Source organism: Cyprinus carpio, chromosome A1 (assembly GCF_018340385.1).
Source record: "Cyprinus carpio isolate SPL01 chromosome A1, ASM1834038v1, whole genome shotgun sequence".
Taxonomy (NCBI): domain Eukaryota; kingdom Metazoa; phylum Chordata; class Actinopteri; order Cypriniformes; family Cyprinidae; genus Cyprinus; species Cyprinus carpio.
In genome coordinates this window covers 7,927,503-7,954,386 of record NC_056572.1, presented here as the reverse complement: position 1 = coordinate 7,954,386, position 26,884 = coordinate 7,927,503, and the positions used below count along the sequence as shown (strand labels likewise).

Below are 26,884 nucleotides of genomic sequence, written 5' to 3'. Positions count from 1 at the left end.
CATTATGAAATCTTACTGACTCCAAACTTTTAAATGGTAGTGCATATAATCAAATGTATTTCTGTGTAACAGTATGTTTGACATTCACAAGAGAGAACTTGACCTTCATCCTCCATAACCTGGTCAAAAAGCCTCCTTAGAAATGGACATCAGTCCTGTTTCACTCTGAAATATATAACATTACATGAGCAAAGGACTATGATTGTCATTTCCAAGTTGATTTTAAGCTAGTACCAGACCAGATAGAAAGGTAGTGACCTTTTCACGATAAGTTCAGTCTGGTGTACTCAACCCAGTGTTCCTACAAAACACAATAAAAAGTATCATTCAAATAATCAGACTAGAGCTGTGTTTTAAATCTACATGTGTGTATATGTTTGTTTAAGGTGTGTACCTGTGTGTGCTTGTAGGGACAGGCTCCAAATTGGTCTGTTCACATGCTGAGTGGGTTTTGGATTATCTGTGTACTAATTAACGCCCGGGCCGAGGCGAGGAGAGAGGGTCTGTCTCAACCCCATGAAATACACACATGCATGCACATGCAGGTACACGCAAAATTCACACCACATTACACACCCCGGTCACTGATGAGTTCATGACCAAACATACACACACATGCTCTCAAGGTTGACATAAAGGTAAAGCCTTCTAAATGTTATGAACTAGATTTTTACATTTTCTGAAGAAAAAGTAAATGTTTTTACCAATGCAAAACATTGCTATATGTTTGTTAGTATGTTGCTATGTGGTTGCTAGGGTGTTCTAGGTGCTTTAGGGAGTTTTTTTTTTTTTAAGTCTGTTTAGAAAAATAATAAAAACAATAAAATACCTTTGCACCAAAATTTCAGCAGTTGAAAATATCCGGCCATTTTTCAGGCAAACAAAATTGATAATATGTTTATGTAAAATATTTTTGGTTGCTAAAATGCTGCATCACTACCTGATATTTTGCTGCTTAGTGAGAAAAGGTACAAAGAAAAGCATTAGAAAAGGTGTTATTATTTTTCTAAACAATTAGACTATGAATGCTTTTGGAAGGCCAAAACGATTGACAAAAACATTGATGTTCACTTTAAAAAATAAAGGTTGGTCTCACAGTGATGTCATAGAAGAACCATTTTGGGTTCCCCAAAAAGGAACAGTTCTTCAAGGGAACTATTTTCTCCTTATTGTGAATAGAATTTTTATAATCAGAAGAACCCTTTTCCACAATAAAAAAATGTTTTGTGTAATGGATTTAGTGGCTTTTTCCACTAAAATGGAAGGTGTTTTTTTTTTTTTTTTTTGTGCAATGGCAAGGTTCCGTGGATGTTAAAGGGGTCATTGGATGCCCATTTTACACAAGTTGATATAATTCTTTAGGGTCTTAATGAAAAGTCTATAACACACTCTGGTTAAAATTTATCAGTGGTAGTGTAAAAAACACCCTTTTTACCCTGTCGAAATCAGCTCTGTTTTCAGCAAGCTGTTTTTAGTCCATGTCGCTTTAAATGATAATGAGCTCTGCTGACCCCACCCCTCTCTTCCATGGGGTGACTGTAAACTTCAGCCGTGAAACTGGCTAACTACCACATTATTAGGAAAGGTGATTTGCAAAGGTTCATAAAAAAACCTTAAAGTGACGTGACATACAGCCAAGTATGGTGACCCATACTCAGAATTCATGCTCTGCATTTAACCCATCCAAAGTGCACACACACAGCAGTGAATACACACCTGGATCAGTGGGCAGCCATTTATGCTGCAGCCCCCGAAAGCAGATGGGGGTTGGGTGCCTTGCTCAAGGGCACCTCTGTCTTGGTATTGCCGGCCCGAGACTCGAACCCACAACCTTAGGGTTAGGAGTCAAACTCTCTAACCACTAGTACACGACTTCCCCCAAATACTCACTTTATACTCACTTCTTCTGTAGATGAAGCTGGATCATGAATGATTTGCACAAACAAACACATTTAGGCATATCGGGGATCAGCGCATTCCCTTCAAAAACGAAAGTAACGTTAATCCTCTGCATCTTCAACGGCTCAGATGTCGGGAGTAAATGACGACTGCTTTATTCATTATTAGATCCAACAACAAAACACCTCAATCACTTATTCGGAGACAGTCTTGTCTTCCCCTGCACCGGAGTCAACACAGTGGTGGACAGATCACAGTTCACTCAGGGCGGGTCTAAGGTAAGACAGCTTTGTCAATCAACTATCGTGGGAGGGGCCTGTGCAGAACTATGTCATTCTGACAGGAATCTCAGAACAGCCTGATTTGAGAAAAGGGCTTTTAAAATAGGGATTTTAAAAAAGCACTGGGTGGATCTTTATCATTAAAGGATGGATGTGGACACACACTTCCAACACACATTTATGTTCAAATAACTTGTAAAGTGAATTTTGCATCCAATGACTCCTTTAAAGGTTCTTCATGAAACCATTGATGCTAATAAAGAACTTTATTTTTTTTTTCTCTATTGACGTGTCAATGTCTAGATTGTGTGTTGACATCACACCTGATGTAATATTTAAAACTTGTTTGGTGGCTTGTTGCTGAAGAACTTTACAAAACTATAACAACTTTACAATACTATTTCACTATATGAAATGTTCTACCAATTAACCCAGAAATTTAGTTTTGGGTAAATTAAAACTTTTCAGGCTTTGATAAAAAAATTCATTTTGGTGCATCACTAATCTGAGGGCTTGCCATGCCCTAAAGCACAAAACATGCAGTAATAGTTACGCACTGATGATTAATACTCTTTAATAATCCCTAGTTAGCTTCACCAATGTATGAAACTCTGAAGTCCTTCACATTATCTAATAATCAACATAACTATCAGGGCGTTGTTAGAAACTGGGCCATTTTATGGCTGGATCTAAAATACAAGAGATAGTACATCCCATAGAAATGCAGTATCTTACGATTTGATCTCTAATTATCCTTCCATAACTAGCCCATTCATAACTCTTGGTCACGAGGTAACTCTTCTAGGCTATATGAGAGGAAACAAGCTATCCATTGCTATCTAAGTCTCTCGCACAGACCATGAGAAATAGGTCTGAAACACACCTGGAAGGCATAAAAAAAGATGCAAAATTATTTGTGAAGAGAGGGAGAGAGTGCGAGACGTATGGAGAGCAGGCCTATCAAACAACTCCAGGCAAGATGATACGATAAGGGCATAATCAATCAAGAGCGTGCAGAAATCCTTAAGTGGTTGGTGTAGCCTCCCTCAAATTCAATCAGCCAGCCTTAGAGGAAGCTTACATGCCATGAAGACATGCTGGAATGGGAAGCTCAGATATCAGCTAATTCTATAATAGGGGCATGATGAAGTTCTACACGCCCGTTGGAAAGGCAAAACTAAAAGGTCGGGGGCTTTTTTAATATTGAAAACTGAGGAATAATTATATCATTCAATTTGTAATAGAGGGAGGGGAGATCTGATTAGGCCGTCTAATGTGCTTTGGCTGAGAGAGGTGTCTCTTCTTCAATGGCAAGCCAACAGAGAGGTTGTAATACACTGTGATTAACTATCTAATCCACTAAACGGAGTAGGATCTGTCTTTATCTGTGCAGACTACATGGGCTGAAATCAGGTTAGCTTAGAAACAAGACGACGGAACGCAAGAGGAGAAAGAGGAGAGGATGTGTAATGAGAGGTAATGGGGGAGAGATGGGTCATACGAGAAATGAATGGACAGTCGGAAGTCGGTATGTGTATGTCTGTACTTTTTTTTTTGTCCTGCTACTACTTTTATTCGTAACAATGTTAAAGGAATAGCTCAATTCAATCAATCTGTCCTTCAATGTATAATCTTTTACCATACAGGCCGGTTCACACAGCATTCTTGTGCTATATTTCACAGCTTTTTAATTGTTTTGAGCATGAAGCACAACAAGTTCAACCTTTAAACGCGCCTTGAAATCGCCATTCCGCAGCGCTGCGTCTCCTGTCTTCAAAGGTTGTTTTAAACATTTCTGTGTGAAACGACAGCCCTGACACATGCATATTAATAAATAAGAAGGCCAAATGTATCATATCATGAAAGAAAATTCAATAACTTACATTCGTTTATATGCTGTATCAAAGGCATCCCTCCCATTACGAAAACTGATGGACTTGATCAATGTCATAGAAAAATCTTGTTACAGTTCTTCAAACTATTAGCAGTGGATCTACTCGTGAGGCCAAACCAAATCTGTTTGTCCTTACAGGGTTAGTTCACCCTACAATGGAAATTAGCCTTTATTCCGGTATGACAGTCAACAGATGTGAGAAAAAAAGTGTTTACTACATTTGAAATATGGATATTTATCTTACAAAAATGCATGGATTCACTACAGGAGGCCTTTATTCACCCCCTCCCCTGGAGCCGTATGAGGCACGTTTTATTACGGATACACGCACTTTATTTCACATCTTCTGAATTGTTGACAACCAACACCCACTTACCTACATTGAAAGGCTTGGAGGGGCCAGGACAATTTTTAATATAACTCCGATTGGATTCGTCTGAAAGAAGAAAGTCTCATATGTAGTATTGGGTATTGGAAATTCTGATTCATTTAAATGAATCAGTTTTGTCCTAAACTTCCCTGTGCAGCATTGAACTGTTCGATTCATTTAAGTGAATTAGTTCCCCCTAAACGGTGCTCTCTACTGTATGTAGCATTGAAATGTCTGATCCAATAGTGAATCAGTTTGTTCGGACGTTTCTTGTAAATTAAGAGGATACAAAGACTTACAGATTCGATTCCCTAGCATTTTATTGCCTCCTTATTGATGAATATTTAGTTCATCAATATTTTATTTATTCTAACAATGGAAGTCAATGGTAACCAAAACTGTTAGCTTACCAACGTTCTTCAGAATATCTTATTTTGTGTTCTGCAGAAGAAATAAAGTCATGCAGGTTTGGAACGAGAGGATGAATTTTCATTTTTGGCTGAATTACTTCTTCAGTGCAGCTTCTTTTTCTTATTAGCTTGCTGTGTAGAGTAAAAAGAGTAACTTTCTTCCATTCACTGACTATACCCTGCCGTGAGTTTGTTAAATCTCCCAACAACAGGACAATCGGCTTCATTCAAATTAATATGACTACTGGAAAAACTCTGACACATTTTTATTTCTTTTCAATATTTAGCAGAATTATGGGACTATACATCATAAACTGGAATAATACAGGATGGAATAACTCTTGAATAGGTTGTCACATTTTGGGCCTGGCCTTGTTGGTGTGGCGGCGCCAGTGTGTGTTTTTGGGAGATGTTTAGTCATAAAGAAATAAATGTCAGCAGAGAATGATAGTCACGATGATGGACATGGCCAAATTCAGACCTGGCTTCTAATGTCAGCAGCATTCGGGTCACAATCGCCTGCGTTCATACAGACAGACTGCAAAGTGCTGGATGAAACTGCACGTGAGCCCCAACATTCAATCACACACAAAACAAAAATACCAAGAGAGAAACTTCACTTGCTACTGACGTCAGTTTGCGCACAAACACACACGTCTTTTAAGCGATAATTATGCTAGTGCCGTGTTAGGCTTGGCAACCGGTCCTTCTTCACCATGATTTTGAGTTATCGCTTTGGAGAGTCTATATAAGTGTGAGCGACAGAGAGAGACAAATGACAAACTGTTCATGCACTCTGACACTCGCGTCAGTGGGGATGATTCACAACCTTTTGGAGCGAAAAAGCAGAACCGCTTTGAATTACACAACAGAGCCTACACACACACACACACACATACATGTCTAATAAGAGTAGAAAGTGAGTATCATAGGGCAAGAAACCTGAAAGCAAGAGAAAAGGTGAGATAATTTAACTTGTCTCACTCTCTCACATATCCTACAATGATGTCAGCTGCCTCAGAGAGACCAAGTGCAGCTGAGCGAAATCCTGTGCTCTTGCCCACGCACACACTCACAAATCTCCACCTCTCAAGAAAATAGCTTTAATCAAGACAGTCATACTCACCATCAACAATGAATGAGTGACAGTATATGCTTTTAGTATTTGAGTGTAGACAGATTCATTGATTATAATAAGAGTTTATACAGTAACAGTGGTGTTTTCTAATGACATGAATGGGTACCTCAAACCTAAGTGTTTAGGATCAGCCATTACCTATTAAGGCAGACTTATGATTTTCAGTTGATAAAATGGGAAATAAATAAATAGTGGATTTGGTGGACTTGCTTACAACATAACTGCACCCAAGCAAACATTCAGAACACCCCAGCAATCCCGTACAGTTGCAATGCTCAAGCAACAATCCATAACACCCTAGCTTCATAGTGGCAACTTTTGCAACCACAACTTTCATTTTCTTCAGAAAATGTAGTTTTTATTAGTACTTTTTGGCCTTTCACCACTTAAGAGTGTGCAAGAATGACAGGAAAGATAAGTGGGAAAATTGGAAATGAAACTGTTCAACAAATCAAAGTTTGGCCACGTCTCTGACAACAAGGCTTTTATGATTTGTTCAAGACACACTGGCATTGTGCTACTTCAGCGTTTTCTCTGGAAAACCACATGGAAGAGATTTCTTTTTTTCTTTTACCACATGAAAGAGATTAGGATGTCTTCACATCTAGGTTGTCCAATAAACAAAAAATAATGAAATTAGTATCACTGAATATGAAGTATATTTTTGTCAAACTCTAATTAGCTTCATTTACCAAGACAGAAGTAATTACATTGGTCGTTGAGAGCTAAATTAAACCAGAGAATGAATTCAAATAGTCTAGAGAATGTGCGTGCAAACATCATCACAGAGAACAAAAGCCATTCTAAACATTCAATAATAGTAAAGAAAGAAGAGTGTAATCAAATATGCAAGACTATTGAAGATTTGTTTGTTTCCAGTAATGATTTTTTATTTGTGTTTTCAGTATGGAGTGACTTGGAAATGTTACTGTCTTTTTCTCTTACAGCGATAGCAACAACAGCTTGTAAAGACTTAAGAGATCGATTTTTACCACAATTAAGGAGTTTTTTTTTGTTTTTTGTTTGTTTGTTTTATTAAATATAAATAAAAACATTTTGTATGTAATATAAATATATTTATTATATTTTATTTTATATTTATGCTGCAAAGGATCAATTGTTGAGCAAGTGATGCAATGCTATTTCTCCAAATCTGTTCCGATGAAGAAACAAACTCAACTACTTCTCGGATGTCCTTCATTTTCAGCACATTTTCATTTTTGGGTGAACAATGCCTTAAATATAGTATCAAAATTCAGGGTCTGTACAATGTTGTATATATCAGCCATTAGCCACTCCGCTCTCTCATCAGTGATCTCTAATATTCAAAACTGGTAATTTCTCTTGTTTCTGTCTCTGCATGCTTGAAAACTTTATCTTTTCACAAATTGAAAACTTTTAAGTTCCCATAAAATAGGAAACTCTCTGTAAAGTATGCTCACAACCCTTTATGCGTGTTTACTGTTTTATTGAGCCATCAAATAACGTGATTTTGTGTGATTGAAAGTTTTTAGATCAAACCTGGCTCAAATATGTGTGTGCACTCGTAAGCTGTGTGTGTGTATTTGTGCAGAGCTCTGCACATGGTAGCTGAGTCTGACACGGGCTGTCTCTCCAGGTCAGTGTAGATAGCTTTTCCATCTCTAATGTCTTTCCCAGAAATCTCCCCACACACAATGAGGGGCTTATATTCCACCTTACATGCGTATGTGTGTGTGCTTATATTCATTTATCCTAGATCATTTATGACAATAAATTACACTATACTCAGCACAGTGAACCTACTGAAAGTAAGCAATTAAACGTATCTGTCCAGTGTTTTGAAATGAATCACCTGCAGAGAAATTCTCTATTATGTCTTTCACAAAAAAAGTAATAAATTGAAAAACAGAACTTCACCTTCAATAAAACATATTACCATAAACTAATATCTTTCACAATTCACATGATTTTCTTTCTTTCAATAAATAAAAAATATCAAAGAAAATGAATACCAAGGAATTACTCACAAGCTCTGAAGATGATAAAAAAGAGCCATAAATGGGACATACATGTTTATTATTATTATATAATATAAACTAAAAATCTCCCACTTTGTTGCAGCTCTAAAATCTCTCAAAGCTTTCAATCGTAAAATTGAATGTTCATTTATTTTTTTGGAGCTTGAGAACCACTGTTCATCTTTTACTATCACTATATGGAAAAGAGCAGCTTGAACATTCTGCTAAACGTCTTCTTTTGTGTTCAGCAGAGGAATTAATACCCATACAGTTGTGGAACAACATGAGAGCATTTTCTCTTTTAGTCAAGTTCTCATTTTTAAAAGCCCATTCACACCAATAACAGATGATGACGTTCTCTTTATTATAAACGTGTTCTGGCTCTTCCAAGCTTTATAATGGCAGTGAATGGTGGTCGAGATTTTGAAGCCCAAAAAAAGTGAATCCATCAACCTTGGTAAATTTAAAACCCTGGCTACGGCCCTGCTTGCAAGAAGAAAGAAGTAAGTTATATACACCTAGGATAGCTTGAGGATGAGTAAATCATGGGGTAGTTTTCATTTTTGGGTGAACTATCCCTTTAAGCAAACCTATAGCCAATTCATCACTTGATTCAAGCAGCAACAAACAAACACTCTTAGCATAAATGCATATCAAAAGCAGTAAAGCTCAGTGGGGTGTCCTCGGTTCGGTTGTAGACACTTTCAGTGGATCAGATGGAAAGAAACACAGGTAATCCACTCACCATATCAGCGCTGACAATGTCAACACATACATTAGCATATGTTAGCATTCCTATTCTTGTGGTCTCACATGCTCTATAATCTGTGTCGTACCAGATTTTTGACAAAGCCAAACAGAGACAGAATAGGAATAAATTTGTATGCATTAGAAGCCTGCAAACACATACTGCAAGACACACAAATGCTACCATACATTATTAAGATAAATCTTGGTCAGGTAAGTATACACAGATGTAATGTGTAGTCAGTTTCATAGAGAATCTCCAAAAGAAGTCCAAGCATTCAGTTTATTTAAAGATTCTGCACTGCTAGGTGTTTTCCAAGAGTGTTTACTTTTAGTTGTTCAGGCATTTTAATGCAGTGTCAATATAGTCGGATCATCCATACAGGAGACATGATGAGCTAAAAAGCATGATATTTTACACAAAGGAGAAGCCTTTTCCTTCCAGTGTCCACATACACATATATTTCAAAAGGTTGCCGTCAGTTAGAATGTTTTTAAGCTTTTATTGAGCAAAGACACATTATAATGTCAAAAAGTAAAGACTTTAATGTTGTTGCAAAAAAAAAAAGAAAATTCAAATAAATGCTGTTCTTTTGACCTTTCCATTCAAAGAATCCTGAAAAATCTTGGTTTCCACAAAAATATTATGCAGCAACATTGATAAGAAATTCAGCTTTTCCATCATAGGTATGTTACATTTTAAAATAGAAAAGAGTTATTTTAGAATGCAATAATTCACATTATTACTGTTTTACTGTATTTGTGAGGGTTTAAAATATTTTGCTTAAGAGACTTTTTCAAAAACAGTTTTAAAAATCTTAGTGTTGTAAATAAAATCTAATATAATATGTATTTTATATGTATAAAACAATATTACAATTAAAATGGATTTTACCATTATATAAAAATTATGAAAGATGGCATTTCACTTATTTAGAAATAACAGAGGCTCAGATTTGCTGTCCTGGTGAAAAATAACAACAATTATTCCTAAAAGGTGTGCATTCATTACACAGTCATTTGTAATGCTTACACAGCAATTCTGTTGAAACGAAAGTATGCAAACAAATTTGTGCTTTGCTAATGGAAGGGAAAAGGCAACTAAAAATTTCTTCATTCATTTAATGACTGCAGATGGCATAAAAAGAAAAAGGCATTCATGTAGACTATTAAAATGTATTGTACACAGTATATAAAGGTTTGAAATTAAATGCTGGGAACTAGGTAAAAAAAAAGAGAGACCTTTTAGCTTAAATTAAAAACAGTTAGGCAACCACTTTGGTGCAAACAGTTAAACAGTTACACATGCTTAAGCCCTTTAATCAAATACAGTGAAAAGAGAGCAAGAACATTTGAAAAAAGTGAAGATCATATGAAAACAATAAATTTTTATGAAAAACAAGACAGGAAAAATAAAAATCAGTAAAAAGCTACCTGGGCAGTGGTTAAAAGCATGATCCTAGTGATCAGTGAAACAACACAGGCACTTAAATGAAGAGTCCTAAATTTCTAAAAAAAAAAAAAAAAACCCTATTAAATCAGTTCTCTCTCAGGTTGTTGAGATGGCTTACAGTGTCCTATGGCTGAAATCAGTCACTGTCTGCCCCCTGCTGCTGAGATGCCAGGATAACACAGCATTAAAATGACTGATAAAGAAAAGTTTTCAGCAAAAATGAGTAATATTCTCAATTAAAAATACTTCGTAAAAAGTCAAGTGTCAGAGAGTGAATACACTTTAGGTCGGACCTTAACCCATGTCCATTTTCAGCTTTGATCCAATATGAATCAATATGACTTTAAGACTTTTCTCTCAACACTTTTCAATTCCCTAATGAAACACTGACTGAGAGATACGATTGGCATTATACAAAGGATTCAAGTGCAAATCATTTGCTAACAAATGCATAAATCACACCCACAAAGACAGGAGATGGGGAGACAGATGAAAAATGTGCAAAAATATGAGCGTGAAAATACATGATGTGATTTCAGAAAAAATACCATTTGTAGAAGGCTGTATAACTGCAATTTTGATTTAGTGATCTGACCTCAAACTGCAGCAGAAACATTCGGTCAACACACACACATAACACACCCTCCAAGAGGATCAGTCTTCTGCGGAAGCCCGTTTATTTTTTAAACTAAACCACCGGGATATGGATTTTCTCTTGCCTTTTTCTTTCTTCTTATCTGCAAATGGTAGAGCAAAACACATACTTAACAGCAAGGTACATATAGTTCATTTCAAGGGAAACCAAGAGGTCATTAACTAATGGTGACCACAGAACATCAGTAAACGCTTCCAGGGCTTTCTGGCAGTTTTTATGTCATGAATTGCAAATGGTTATGACTTTTGCCTACATTTATGCATTGGTTTAATTGGGTTGGTAAATTATACATTTTATTCTAACTCATTTTAGCATTGAAAAAGCAGGCAGATCATTAGCCAAGGCTAGAAATCTATGGTTTCCATTAGTGATCATTAAATCAAAATGGGTTGCATTACTTTTCCTGTTGTCATGAAATATATATAAACATGCATGGAGCAATTACTCCCAAGATTCATAGCACTTTGAGTCTGTTGACGGACAGTTGCAAAAATGGTCAGTTATTCCAAAAATTAAATTTATTTTCAGCATCAGAGATAGAAATAGAGATAGAAAAACAGCCTGACCTGCCGAACCTCTGAACTGCTTGGTTGAAAGTGCAATCAATATTATGCAATTATTGCAAGTTTTTATTAGAAAACGTTCAGAGCTTTTAGCACTTTAGATCCCAATGCCTTAATTAAAATGTTGCCCTTGAGTAAAAATCTCATGTGCGATCAGCTTTACAATTATAAACCAAATGTATCAGTTTATATTAGCATGTTGACTAGAAACAGACACTAAACCTTAACAATAATAATCCTCTGTGCCATCAGTGAACAAATGGTGACAATAAACAACTGTCTCTCTGTTGCCAGCCTCTTATTATTTGCAAAGAGGAAGGAATGTTCATTTTGAATCATCCAACAGACATCCAATGGACCATAATAAATAGAGTTGGCTGCAAATTTCTGCCTCTTTAAAATCAGAGCCAGCTGGTGCACAGTAATCGGTTTCTAGCTAGGGAAATGCAATTTGTTGTAAAATAAGAAACAGTCGTATCTTTGAAAAACCTCTTTTACAAGAAATGCAATTCATCTTAAATTCATTAAAATGTTATTTATTTTTAAAGGTTAAATATTTACTTTGCACAGTTTTTAAAAGCATATGGGGGAAATTATGTAATACTGTTTAATTCTCAGGTACTGATGCTATTTATACATACATAATAATACTTACCAAGATTCTGCATCATCCTATTTAGCTGCTCATCCTCCTCTTCCTCCCTGTAAATAAATGAACGAAATTAAACAAAATGAATACAAATATATAAATTCTCCATTTAATCAACTGTACCAGTTTAATCAATGTAGCATTCTAAATACATAAAAAAAAAAATAATAATAAATGCCCCATTTACTTAAATGAATGTACCTAGTCATAATGTGCATTTTATAATAAACAAATAAATATAGATTACTTTAATGAAGTGTACCTGGTCATACTGTGCATAGTATTATAAAGCTTAAAGTTTCTATTATCTTTTCATCACAATCTAGTAACTTTCAACACTTCTGCTGATGTAACCACTGATGATTGGGCAAGGATGATAGGATATGATATGTGTCTTGCACACCTCAGTCTGTCTTCATCCAGCCCCTCCACTATGGCATTCCGATCGTTCACAATCTCCACAAGTTTGGCCATCAACTCTTGCTCTCGTTTACGATCCCAAGATGTCTTCAGATGCTCTACAAGACAGAAACAGCACTTTATAGCTAGATTAGAATCTTACACAAATGTGAAATGTAGCGTTTAAGCTTTTAAACAAAAGTAGATCTCTTGAATAAATCAAATCATGTAATCTGTTAGTTGTTTGTGTTTACAACAGTCTAGCTTCTTTATCATCCATTGATAGTTAGCCCAAAAAGTATGAATGTCATTGCTTTACACAAACAAAATATTAAACCAAGTGGCATCTGCAAATAAATGATGCTTGACTTTTTCAACCTGGTTTGTCCAGCAGTTTCCTGAGTTCGGCCTCAACACTGGGTTGCTCTTCCTCTAGATCTTGTGTCTTGGCACTATCATAACACAATCACAGATAACAAAAGTGTTTAATGCACATTTAGAAATATACAAGATATTCACTATCAGCATTCCAGTAATACATACATGTACACAAGCTCGGATTCGCGTCTCAGGTAGACCTGTTTGTTTCTGATGAGGGTAAACCAGTCCACCATTAAGTCATTCATTAATGTGTCCTCTTGTCCTTCTGAATAAAAAACAAGAAATGCAAGATTCCTTTAAACCTAATTGCATTAGTTAGGCTAACAAATAAAGTTAAGAGTTGAGAATCTACATTTGTAATATTTGTCTCCATCTGCTGGAGCACCAGAGGACGACATCTAGTCTTGGAACACTTACATTTTACTATGCATGTTTTAATAATGCTTAAACCTCTAATACAGTCTTCTAAAACAAACATCCTCTAATTCTGAATTCATTAGTGTACGGTTATGATAATCAACAGTTTCATTTAGACATTGTAATGAGTTTAAAAAAGTTTAATGAGCTAAAAAAAAAAGAAAAGAAATATTTTACGATTTTAGAGAAAAAATGTCTAATATATATACCTAAAAAAATTAAAGTAAACAATTTTTATATGATATATATAGATAGATAGATAGATAGATAGATCGATAGATAGATAGATAGATCGATAGATAGATAGATAGATATATTTAAATAGAAATGTGAAAAGTTGTAAATTGTACAATTCATAATATGAAGAAATTTATTTGGCAAAATAAAGGGACAGTAAAATAATTCTTCCTTTGTCATATGAGTGTCTGACAAGTGGATCTGACAAAAAGCTATTCATTCTTTGTAAAAGGTGAGCTGTTTTTTTAGGTGTGTGTGTGTGTACAGACCCTCATCACATTGTCGAAGTTGTTTTTCCAGCTCTACTCCTCTTTTCTCCAACTCGTTCATATTCTTCTCAATTTCCTTCAGTTCTTTTTGAATGTCTTCTTTGGGAATGTAACCCGGCTAAAGCAAACAGACACACAATGTCAAATGTAAACTTTCTGCACAAATGACTTTGAAAGGAAAAAATAAACCACTGAGGATCTGTACAGTGTTTTTCTAGTCTATCAGAGGAATGAAAAGATGGTTCACAAGTCTGGGCTAACTTTGAAGTCCCTCTATTTTGATTCTAACGGTCTATTCAAAGATAACTGTGCCCCAAAGGTCCTTTGACTCTTTGACTCTCCAAAACAGTCCAAATAGGCCCCTTGACAAAGTAATCCCTGAACACTCACACATATCAGTGAAGACAGAAATACACAAGAGCAGATAACACATGTAATTATTGTTTTGACACACACCTTGTGCAATTTGTGAGTTTCAGTCCCTGAGGGACTAACAGGAGATACACTGCTGCCACTGCTGGAGTCTGGAAGAAAGAGAGATGAAAACGGACTGATGAAATGGAGAAACTAAGAAACAAATGTACTGCATGCAGTGTTCCTTTATTGTATCGCATCTTTGACTGTACCTGACACTTCTTACATAAAGTATTATGGCATTACCACAGTTTTTGGACATTGGATCATGATAATGTAAGACTATGTTCATAACCTGATGTGTGAAAAATAGTAATCATACACTGGAAAAATCAAATCCTTAATCAGTATCTTGATCTCGTATCACAGTAACATTTTAACATCAAATCAAAATATATTTACACAAGGAGCAAAATTTTACTAGTTTTTAGCAGTGCCGTTATTGTTAAAAAAAATAAAAAAATAATAATAATAATAATAATAATATTAATATATATATATATATATATATATATATATATATATATATATATATATATAGTGCCATTATTATATATATATATATATATATATATATAAAATTTATATATTTTAATATTTTTTAGCTAGTTTTCATTAGTTTTACTAGTTTTTAGCAGTGCCATTATTGTTAAAAAAAAAGATATATATATATATCTTTTTTTAATTATATATATTATATATTATATATTTATTATTTATATATTCATTCATATAAATTATATATATATATATATCATATATATATATATATATATATATATATATATATATATATATAGAATGAATGATAAAAACTGAAATAAAGCTAAACACAAATATTAGATGAAAAAACAAACTTAAACTTAGAAATCAGAAATATTCCACTGAATTAAATAAATAGTTTGAAGTACTAAAATGTCAAAAAAAAAAAAAAAACTAACTAATAACAAACAAAATTTATTTTTTTAAATGTATTTACAAATGAAAGCTTACTGTATATTTTTATATCTTCGTTTAATTCAAAATACTAATACTATAATAGTATATAAACAATAGTAAAATACTGGTTTTCAGATAAAGTATTAAAGTATCAACCCACAGATAATTTTTTTGAAAAAGGTACATAATAAACTTTTAATTGGTACATTTTTGCCTCATGATTTTTGCAAAGTAATTGAAAACAATTATACGTGATCATTGCTGAAAAATACAAATTAACAACAAGCCCATTTTCCTAAGATCTTACCACTAGGTTTAGGCCCGTTTTGCATTGGACTAGGTGAGGAAGTTCTAGGAGAGGGAGCTCTGGGCGAGGGAGCTCTAGGAGAGGGAGCTCTAGGAGAGGGAGCTCTAGGAGAGGGAGCTCTAGGAGAGGGAGCTCTAGGAGAGGGAGCTCTAGGAGAGGGAGCTCTGGGCGCGTTGATGCTAATGGAGATGTTTGTGGTAAATGGTGCTGGAACAGATGTCTGAGAGATTGCTGGACCTGATGTCCGTGGATAGGAAACGGCTTCTGGGCTCTTGGAGGGTGAGCCAGTGCTTTCTGTGGAACCGACAGTTCTAATAAAAAGGAAAAGAGATTAAAAGATATTTAACTTTTTTGTTTTGTTTCTGAGCTATTAGATCTTTTGCATTGCTTCTCTCACCTCTGACAGGTGAAAGTTTAGGAGGTTGAGGCAAGTTAAAGGTAGTTACAGATGAAAAATCTTCATGGGGGAATTGCATGTGCACTGAGCTCTATTGCTCTGGGGACTTTCAGATGCGACCCACTACTGGTCTTATTGGGCGCAGCGGGTTAACACGGCCATCAAAAAAGCCAATCACATAAGAGCGTGAAGGACTGGGAGGGATAGACCGTCTGGCAAACCGGTTAATCAATGAAGAGAGAGATGATTTGGTTAGGAAAAATCATATTAGAGAAGAACTTATTAAATGATTTTACTGAGAAAGCCCATGACACAAAATGTTTCAGCTGTCTGATTAAAAAAATATTAAAGTACAAGACGTTATTAGTAAAGATCAAAAGCAGGTTTCATTTGGAAAAACAACAGAAACGAGCACAACTTACTTTACAGGCTTGAGCATAGACCTCCAGTCTGATGGAGCTGCACTGTTTTCTGAAATTACACACACACATATACATATACACACACACACACACATATACATATACACACACATATACATATATATATATATATATATATAAAGGATTTTCATTCATAATTGGACATAGTAGACATTTTGGTCTTAGAATAACATTTTTAGCAATAAATAAAAAAAAAATTAAGTTTTTTTTGGCTTACAACTACTGTACCATTCAAAAGTTTGGTGCCAGTAAGATATTTGTTTGAAAGGAATTAATACATTTATTCAGCAAGAACATATACAATTAATCTAATTTGACATTAAAGACATAAATTTTTATTCCAAATAAATGCAGTTCTTTTGGACTTTCTATACAACAAATTCCTGAAATAAATAAATAAAATAATAATAATAATAATAATAATAATAATAATAATAATAATAATATAATATATATATAATATATATATATATATATATATATATATATATATATATATATATACATATATATATATATATATATATATATATATATATATATATATATATATATATATATATATATATATATATATATATATATATATATATATATCTATATATTATAGATATAGATATAGATATAGGTTTATGTATAAAGCTCTGGCCTCTGATGGCTTGATATATGCAAATATGCTTTTTATTGTTTATTTATACCATTTCACTGTTCATAATTGTAGCTATTATTGAAGCAATGTAAAAAAAAAAGTTGTATAACTTTGATGATATTTTGATGCAAAAAATAATGTAAATATAAACTTACAAAAATATGACCATATCAGACACTTTGAGTTTCCGGGTAAATGGAACATCATTTATCTTAAACTTATCCTAATTTTACCATAAATCAATCAATCAATCAAATAAGCAAGAAAGAAAGAATGATAATAATAATAATAATATTCTAACACAGAGAGGGGGATTTTGCTTCTCATTTCAGAAGTCCACCACATGCCACAAAGAGATTTTGTCATTTAAGAACCATCAAAAGCTGTTTATCCTGATGTTGAACACATCTACATTAAAAACCTAAGGTATCAGGTGGCAATAAATATAGGAGTTTGTCTTCCTTACCCTTGCTGTTGGATGAAAGTGTGCTCACAGGCCTGGATAAGGTTTTATCTTTGTTCCAGGATGGCGCAGCAGCAGTGAGGGCAGTGGGTTCCACACTGGTATCAAGTGCTTTGAGACGCACCCTACCTGAGGGGCCTTTAGCACCCGATTCCTCAGGGGAAACATTACTATGGAAACCAAAGCGAGAGGAGATTGTGTTAATGATGCATGTGCATTTGTACACAAACATGTCAACAAACACTTAACCATGAATTTAAACAATACTCAACAGGCTTGATAACATAAAGGCTATAAATCGGCATCATTTATGACCCATGTACACCTCCACCCTGTGAAAACATAAAATAATTGCCAACTAAGTAATGCACTCAAAGCAGGTGAATGTAGCTCACCTGTTGTTTGCTTTCAGCCCAGCTAGACTCGGAGACAAGCTGTTGTTATTTTTACCCTCCATCACCATCTTCCCGATCACAGCTTTGGCTTTCTCCTTTGCATTCTCCTTCTCTTTTTCTGAGTCCTGTGTTTTTGCCCAGTCTCCCACCCGCAGCAGGACTCTACCTTTACCAGCTGCGGCTCCTGCAGTGACTCTAGGCATTGTGCTTTCTGGTGTAGGAGTTTTAACACTTGCTGTACTCACAGTTATAGTTGAGGTGTATGATGAGGTGTTCTTACTGGCAGGCACAGCACTGCTGGGATTGCTGCTAGACTCAAAGAATCTATCCAAGAAAAAATAAATAAAAACAACCTTAAAGGTTCTGGTCAATACAATAAGCCTACCATTGTCATTTTATGGTTGATCACCATAAAGGCTAAAATTAAAATGTGTAAATAAATGTATAAATAATAACAACAACAACAATAATATGAATTAACAAAACAACAAAAAAACAACAACATCAATTTCAAAATAAAAAATTGAAACAAACTGAAAAAATAAAAACTAAAATAAATCGGTTTAAATTATACAGTGAATTTAGGCATCACAACATAATGTACAGTATGAAAAATGGATATTCATTTTGAAATCTGTAGTGTTATTAAATTGTTAAAGTTCGGAAATATTAACTTTAAATAAGCATTGGATGACCGCAAAGAGAAACTAAAACGGGGCAATGAAAATGCGCTATTCAGTATTGGCCGATATGTCCAGTTTTGAGCCATACCAATAAATAAAAGATGATATGTACCATATCAGCTCATATTACATGCATAAACATTTTTTTTTTAAATACACTTCAATCAGTCTGAGATATATATATATATATATATATATATATAGAAAAAAAAAAAAAAAAAGAGAGAGAGAGAGAGAAATATATATAGAGAGAGAGAGAGAGAGAGAGAGAGAGAGAGAGAGAGAGAGAGAAAGAGAAAGAGAGACTTTATTTAAGTTTTTTAATTTAGTTTAAATTTTAATATTTTTGTTGTGTTCTTAGTCATTTTTTCATATTTATATAGCTAATTTTTATTTTAGTTTTAACTTACACTTATTGATTTTAGTTTGTTTACCAAGGTAACATTCCTAATTTTCTTTTAAGTTAAGTTTAATTGTTTTTTTGTTTTGTTTTTTACATTTTATATTAATATTTTATTACAATTATCCAAAATGATTTTTAACAATAACAACACTGGTCCAATAAAATATCAGAATACTGAACTGAAAGTAATTCACCTCTTTTTGGCTTCTTGGTTCTTCTGTACACTGTACACAGGTTTAGGAGACTCTGTGGGTGTTCTGGGGCTAAAGAAGGTTTTCACGTTTGTAGTCTCTGCTGCTGGCGTTGTTTTTGGTGCTGGTGTTGTTTTTGGTGCTGGCGTGAGCTGAACTGCTGGAGTAGGTATGACAGCTAACTCACGGGTGGGTGTACGGTCACTATTATTGGCCAGCCAACCAACTTTAGTTGTGCTAGGTTTTATGCCAGCTTTTCCAGTACCTCCACCTGATGCATTCTGGTCAGTCTTGCTAATAAAAGTGGTCAGTGTTTTTTGTGGAGCCACTGTGATGTGTGTGGTCGGGGCCGTCAGAGGCTTCACTATGCTTGTGTGTGTCTTGCAGATAAAAGTGCCCGCTTCCTTTCCAGGCTTGTAGGTGCCAGAGAGAAGAATAGTGGAACACTCTTTGCATCTGTTGAATAGAGAGATTGTAACTAATGAGACTGTAGATTGACAGAGCAAAAACATTTCATTGCTAAATTAAATAAAAATAATTAATATTTTTGAAAAATGTCTCTTGTGCTTACCAAGGCTGCATGTATTTGATTAAAATACAGTAAAAACGGTAACATTGAAATATTGCTACAACTGTAAACAAATGTGTCCTATTTTAACATATTTTAAAAAATGTAATCTATTCCTGTGATGACAAAGCTGAGTGTTCAGCAACCATTACTCCAGTTTCTGATGCTCAGTTATTCAATTATTATTATTATTATTATTATTATTATTATTATTATATCATCAATTATTATTGGTGCTCAACTATTAAATAACTATTCTTATTATCAATGTTGAAAACTGTTGCTGCTTAATATTTTTCTGAAAACAGTGATACATTTTTTAGAATTCTTTGATGAATAGAAAGTTAAGAAAGAAATAGAAATCTTGTGTAACATTATAAATGTCTTTACTGTCACTTTTGATAATAAAATGTAATAATTTCATAATACAACTGTTTTTATTGTATTTTAGTTCAAATGAGCCTTGGAGCCTAGGTAAGCATAACTGACTTATTAAAAAAAAATAAAAAAAAATTATATATACATTATTCATTATTTCAAACTTTTGACCAGTAGTATGGTCATTTTTTACCAATTAATTAGTTAATTTCTATTAATCTTTTTTTTTTTAACAAATTAATAAAAGGGTCAATGGATCAAAAAATGAATAAATAAATAACTAAATAAATGTACTTAAAGCAGTTCCTGTGGTACAGTTTCCCATCCACTAGGTGGCGCTGCACAAGGTGAACATGTTGGTTGCAAACACTACAGCTGCTGCTCAGAGTTGATTTATTGGCACGTTCAGCCAAAACTTCTCTCTGGAAATAAAACCCAAAAAATAAATAAATACACAAAAAGATCAGTTAGTCATGAAACACTGTGAAAAAAAAAAAAACTCAATGTAGGATATGTTTAAAACTATATTTACCATAAGTTATCATATTTGAATTATGTAACCTAAGACAAGGTTTGTTATCTGCCCGTGAATTTGCATTACACACACTCCACAAGTAATACAGAACAGCCAAAGTTCCTATGTGAGCTCAGAAGAGTTGTGTAATGTACCTTATTATCATCTGCTGATTTAGGAGTCACGTTCTCTGTGGCTGGTTTAGGTGAGGCAAAAACTTTAGCCGTGATGGGTTGGTTCTTCTTCTCAGATGGTGCTTCATTAGTCTCTTCAGCTGGTCTTTTAATCCCTCCCATACCTCCAACTGCACATTCACACAGTGAAATGTTTTTAACAATGCTAAAAAAAAATGACCAAGTGCTAATTAAGTTTAAAAGTGAAGGGTGTAATTTGTGTGGCACCAAATGGATTTGCAAAAATGTAGTTTACTACTGTGTGCAGGGTTGTAAAACTCTTACGGTTTCACATTATACTACCATTTATATTATCCTTTATTTATACCATATTTTTTGAACATAGATTTGAACAAGATTATGTTTTGTTTTATGGCCTCTGGATATCCATATGTCTGAAAACAATCATAACTTTTGTAAACTGGGTGAATAACAGTTATATGCGGTGAAAGCACTGATATTTGTTGGGGGTGTGTGAATGTCTTACTAGGAGAGCGTCCATGGAAATAATTGTAGTACTGGGACACATAGGTCAGAATGCTGAGGCGATCAGGCACTTTTAGAGCCACCATGTCTTCAGCATCCAGCAAGGCAGGTATACCCAACTCCTTCTCTGCCACCTCGAAAGCCTGGTTAAAAATTAAATAAATACATTTAAATGTAAGTTAATGTGAGGGACAATAAGAATTATACAAGAGTAATTTAGCTGGTGTTTTAAAGGTGTTTCAGTGAGTGTGTACAATATATCTGGAACATCTGTGTTGCAGAACAATAAGAGGATTTCCTGAATGAGTTTTGAAAATGGATATACCCCTATTTCCAAGTCCTAGATTTTAAAGACATGTTTGATATCTACAGGCTGCAAAAGTGAGTGTTTTTTTTTTTCATTATAGAATGTCTGGTCAGTATGGTGTGAATGTCACTACACCAGCTTTTAGCTCATGTATAGTTCATTGTTATAATGATAAACAGTTGGGCAAAAGTTTGTGATCTGTGGTGATTTTCCATCCAGAGGCATTGAGTGGTAGAACTATAATTCCCCCATGCCATTATGCACACACAAAAATGTGAACTTGGCCTGGATTTCTTTGGGAGAAAGAAAAAAAACTCATTCAAAAATAAACAAGAGCAGACATGAACATGGAGAGAGAAAATCAAGATAAAATCTAGAGGAATAAAGGAGGATGTATTTCTCTTTAAAGATTCAACAGGTAATGTGATTCAAAGACCACAAATCTAAACATAAAAACTGGGAACCGCAATGGATCATAACTAAAACTTTCATGCCAATATATATATGTTTTGTACACATTGTACTGTATGTTCTCATATATAAAAGTGCACAGTGATAAGAGGAGACAAAACATTTCATTCCCTTTGCACTACTAAAACTGTGGATGAGAAACAAAAGGTTGAACTCTTAGTCTGTGCCAGCTTTCTCTTTACCTGATACTGAATCTTCACCATGTAAACCATGCATTACCTTATCTTAACACTTTCATTTTCATACTAGCTCTGTTTGGAAAGAGAGCTATCCTTACATGCACACAAAGCTCTTAGCATTTCTTTTGCAGCACTTTTCAATATGCTTTTCTACCCTCTCTTTCACAACAACGCCCTTTTTGGACAGCATTCCATTTCCATGGAAACAGGAACGTAAGAGTGTGCAGATGATGATTTATAATGGCCTACAACAGCACAACATGTGACTCAGTTGTTGCAAAAAAACAGAAGAAACCACAAGAATAGGCCTTGAGTATGCGGCTATTTCACATCTTAACCCTGGTCAACCACACATAGGTCAGATAGCTCTATTGAGAGGTCTAGGAAACTTGCTAACTGTTATCATGATGGGGTTGTGATCTTTACAGAATGAAGGCATTTCCCAGAAAACTTTAAGCAGATTCAGTTGTTTTGCTCTACTGTCCTGAAATAAAGGACCAAAAACTTACAAGCCAAGGCCAAGTAGAGCATTTTTGTGTTACACAAAGAACTTTTTATCTTTAGAAAAAAAAAGTATGTATAAATGCTTTAAACAACCCATAAATCAAAACACTATTCTAAAGAACGTATGTTTTTTTAACCTCCAAGAAATTTGTAGTTAATTGAAGAATCCTATAGAGAGTAGAAACTGTACCAAATGTTAATTTGGCTTTTCATGTACTTGATGTTCAATTTGATGATCTATTTGTCATATGAGGAAAACTCTATGGTTAACTATTTTTGAGAGTTATGATTTCAAACGATAAAAACAAAAACTCAATTTAAGTTGTGCTACAACCAAATTGATAAATTAAATGTAAAATGATATGGTAATGGCAACTATAGAAAGAAGTGATAGGCCTTAAAGTTAGCAAAGAGCTCATTTTATAAAGTGAACAATCTTACCCGTTTATTGTTTTCATAGATATTTTCCTTGCTCAAAGAATCAAAGTCTCTGCAAGAGAGAAAACAATGAGACAAAACAGAAAAGGGATTTTCCCATGCCAAATATTAACAATGTAAATCTGACACTAATACAAACAAGCATGTAGCCTGTCATGTCAACACTCAAGTTCCAGGAGTTCAATTAGAAACAACTAGAATGTTAAAGTAACGGTGTTATAGGTGTAATTTGGAGTATTTCAAGCACAAAATCTGTTGCCCAAAATCTAAAATAGAGTTTAATAGTTTTGTCATCCAAAGTTTTAAAAGTTCCAACTTCTAGTTCGAAATTCTTAGTCAATATATTCTTATTCAAATATTCATACATAAAGTATTAATGTAACAATGTTTCACTGTTCTGTTCCTAAATTCAAAAACTGTGATTTTCTTATCCTAAGTCATAAAGCAGGCTACTAAACATTTGATGGTCTCATCTTAACTCATCTCATCTTACTAAAAGTATCAACGTTCTCTTCCTAAGTTCTAAACTTTTCAACTTTTTTTTCTAAGTTCTAAAATTCTTCACTCAAAAAATTCTAAAAGTTCTAATGTTCTCATCGTATTTCTTGAGTAGCCTAATGAAACTTCTACTGATACCACCCAATGCTCTCCAAGTTCTTAAGTAGTCTACTAAAAGATATAATGTCCTCGTCCTACGGTCAAAAAATGTCTTTCGTTTTGAACCACAGTTCTAAATGGTCTAAATTCTGAAACTAGCTATAAAGTGTAAACAGTCTCTACGTTTGAATGTTGAGCATTTAAACTTTCTTCCGAAGTGCAGAAGCTGTGTTTTTCTGAGCACAATGCAGCACCGAACCGCGCTCTCGTTTGCTGTATGGGGGTTGTTACTTACATCAAGTCCGGTCTGTGTTTATGAATCAGAGCGCAGAAAGCCAGACCGTCCCTGAAAGATGTGGTCATGTTGGTGACCGACACGTCCCGGTATCCGTCACACTGGATTTTGCACCACTGTTGAAGCGCCTTCACAGCAGCCATGGTGCAAATACGATTCAAGCCGGGACTAGTGCTTTAAACCGAAAACGGAATCTTAAATTGCCTCCTTCCACGCTCACCCACACCAAGTGATCTCACCGTCAGCTGAAGTTGAGAAAGCCCTGAAACTCCTGGGAAAAGTTATGACGTCTTCATGGGTGGAGTTTAAGGTAAACGCTTTTAAGGACTTTCCTTAGAAAAACTGTACCAGATGCTACCTGACCAGTGTAGCCAAGTCGTTTTTCCGCGGAATTGGGTTAACTTACTGTAACACTGTTGCCGCGGGCTGAAGCCCAAACCGTGATATTTAGCCCCTGGAATGCGAATTTTACCAGGGGAACAACGGTGAAAAGCGCGTAATTTACCCCAGAACGGGATTTTTACTGGAGGACCCCACCGAAACGGGATTGGGCTAGTTTTGAGTATTAATTGGGCGGGTTTTGTTGTGAAAAACCTGGCAACCCTGTACCTGATGGTATGACATGGTACTTTGATATATACTGTGGTAGCCTACTGGGTGATTTCCGTATTAATGTTCCAAGTTCTCACAAGTTACCAAAACATTTCTGTTCATATGTATATGTGGGTGATATATGTATATGTATGTATATGTATATGTATATGTATATGTGTGTGTGTGTATATATATATATATATATATATATATATGTATATATATATATATATATATATATATATATATATATATATGTGTGTGTGTGTGGTGTGTGTGTGTGTGTGTGTGTGTGTGTGTGTGTGTGTGTGTGTGTGTGTGTGTGTGTGTGTGTGTGTGTACACACATATACACACACACACACACACACACACACACACATAGAAGCAATATACTGTATATGTCAATATTTTCCATTTGCTCTTGGGGATTATTATTATAATTTTTTTATAAATTTTTTTTTTTTGCCCCTTATGAAAAAGACATGATCTGGATAGAACAGCTGTTAGAAAGTACATAAAAATTGTTTTCTGCTAAATTAACACTAGTTAATTAAAAAAAGAAGTTGTGGTTATTGCAACAACAAAGCAACTTCTACAAAGAAACACATCAAACATCACATAGAATAAGTGGCAGTGGTATTCATTTGCAATATTGCAATAATATTGGATGTACAGTAGCCCAGCTCTAGTCTATGAACATGTTATGCTAACCTCTGACAACCAGAAAGTGTCAAAATACTTTGTTTGATATTTCATTTTGAATTCAGATTTTGAATGCAGCATGTCTTAAGTGTCCAAATAATTTGATGCACAATGTAAGACTTAAATTGAATTGCAGTGTGCATACATTATATCCATATTTCTATATAAACCTGTTAAAGTCTATATTCCTGTTTTGCAGCCAGCGGTAGCTGCATTATGACAGGTCAATGTTCATGCAGTTGGGTGTGTCTGTGTTGGCAGTGCTCTAGGTGTAGTTGGACTTGTCTAATCTCGCTGACACTGCAGGAAAACAAAAAACTGAGGCATGTGCTTTAGACATGATTGACCTTTAACTATTTTAATATATAAACGTATACATTTTTAGGTATAAACCAACTTTTAAACTGGACTTACTATTCTGTTTTCTGTTCCCATTTAATCACTAACATGTGCCTATGTTTAGTAGTCTTTGGTCTTAATTAATACATTATCAAATGAATAGACTTTTACAATAAACAATATAGAATATGTATGAATAGGCTATAGCCCACAGAATGTGTTAAACGTTTGGAGAGGACTTGGTTATCTGAAGCACTAGTTGTCATTCTTTATATGACCAATAGATGTCAATAACAGACCTGATCTTAGGTAGGTGACAATAAACATGGACAGTTAAATGTACAGTAACACCGTGGTACCTTGATACACAATGCGCCTCGTGATTAATATTCACATGATTTGAGCAGTAATGGAAACACGGCGTGTTTGAGGGGGAAAATGACAAATGATGACGGAGAACATATGAATTGGAGCCAAGAAGCCGAGTCGAGCAGTCCATTAAAGAATGTCTTGATAGTACAGTCAGCAATATATGATGATACGGAATGATAAAGTTATGTAAACCGGTGAAACGTGAATTAAGCAAGATAACCAGCTACGGATTCAGGTTTAGAATAAACCGAGGTTAACTAGTTGAAAGTGGCATACTAAAAGCTAGGCTACATGGGGAACTGTATCACAGAACACCAAAAGCTATGGTAATACCATTGTACAGTATTTGTTTGTGAAGTAATTAAATCTATTGCCACATTATGTTCTAGAATTTATAAAAATGTGGTCTGGTTTGTTTGACAAAATTTTAAACATAATACAAACAAGCCCATACAGACTAATTAGTACACGTTTCAAAATTGTCAAGGATAATACACACACTCACAAGCACACACACACAAAAAGCCATAGGCTTATTTCCATTGTGGTCCTTAGTATTTATATAAAAAAATTAAAATAATAAAAAACAGTTGGTTCCTTATTCCTTATTAATAGCTTGTAGCAGACCACACATACTTTTTTTCTTAATTGGCACATTAAGAAGAAACAATAAATTAATTAAGTTTGGAAATGCTGAGATTGCTCGCCAAGAGATTTAACTCATTACAAGAGCATGTGGTGTGACTAAGCCATTTCTTACGAACTGAATGTATTTGTGTGTGACAATATTTCTGCTTCCCCAAAACCCTGTGAGTTACCTAAACATGGTGACAGACTGACAAACTGACTTAAAGACAACCATTTGTGGTATAATGTCTCTTCTTTGGCAACTAGACAAAAGGCAAGGCAATGCCAGATT

General features: G+C 34.5%; 1 protein-coding gene across 2 annotated transcripts; it reads right to left on the bottom strand.

Annotated features, from left to right (window-relative positions):
- Positions 1 to 9,847: 9,847 nt before the first annotated feature.
- Positions 9,848 to 24,398, bottom strand: LOC109100636 (MICAL-like protein 2). Of its 2 annotated transcripts, XM_042734822.1 has the most exons (18): positions 23,957 to 24,398; positions 23,068 to 23,116; positions 21,167 to 21,308; positions 20,662 to 20,810; positions 20,287 to 20,414; positions 19,050 to 19,502; positions 17,770 to 18,093; positions 17,378 to 17,544; positions 16,242 to 16,290; positions 15,589 to 15,733; positions 15,423 to 15,528; positions 14,219 to 14,286; positions 13,763 to 13,880; positions 13,002 to 13,104; positions 12,837 to 12,910; positions 12,463 to 12,577; positions 12,066 to 12,112; positions 9,848 to 10,929 (listed from the first exon to the last, which is right to left on the bottom strand). In XM_042734822.1, exons 1-18 carry the CDS (start codon positions 24,097 to 24,099, stop codon positions 10,847 to 10,849), a joined length of 2,463 nt encoding a protein of 820 aa, XP_042590756.1. In that variant the 5' UTR covers positions 24,100 to 24,398; the 3' UTR covers positions 9,848 to 10,846. The 2 variants fall into 2 exon arrangements, with proteins under 2 accessions (XP_042590756.1, XP_042590702.1); XM_042734768.1 differs by having other exon boundaries at positions 15,423 to 15,733.
- Between the last annotated feature and the right edge of the window lie 2,486 nt (positions 24,399 to 26,884).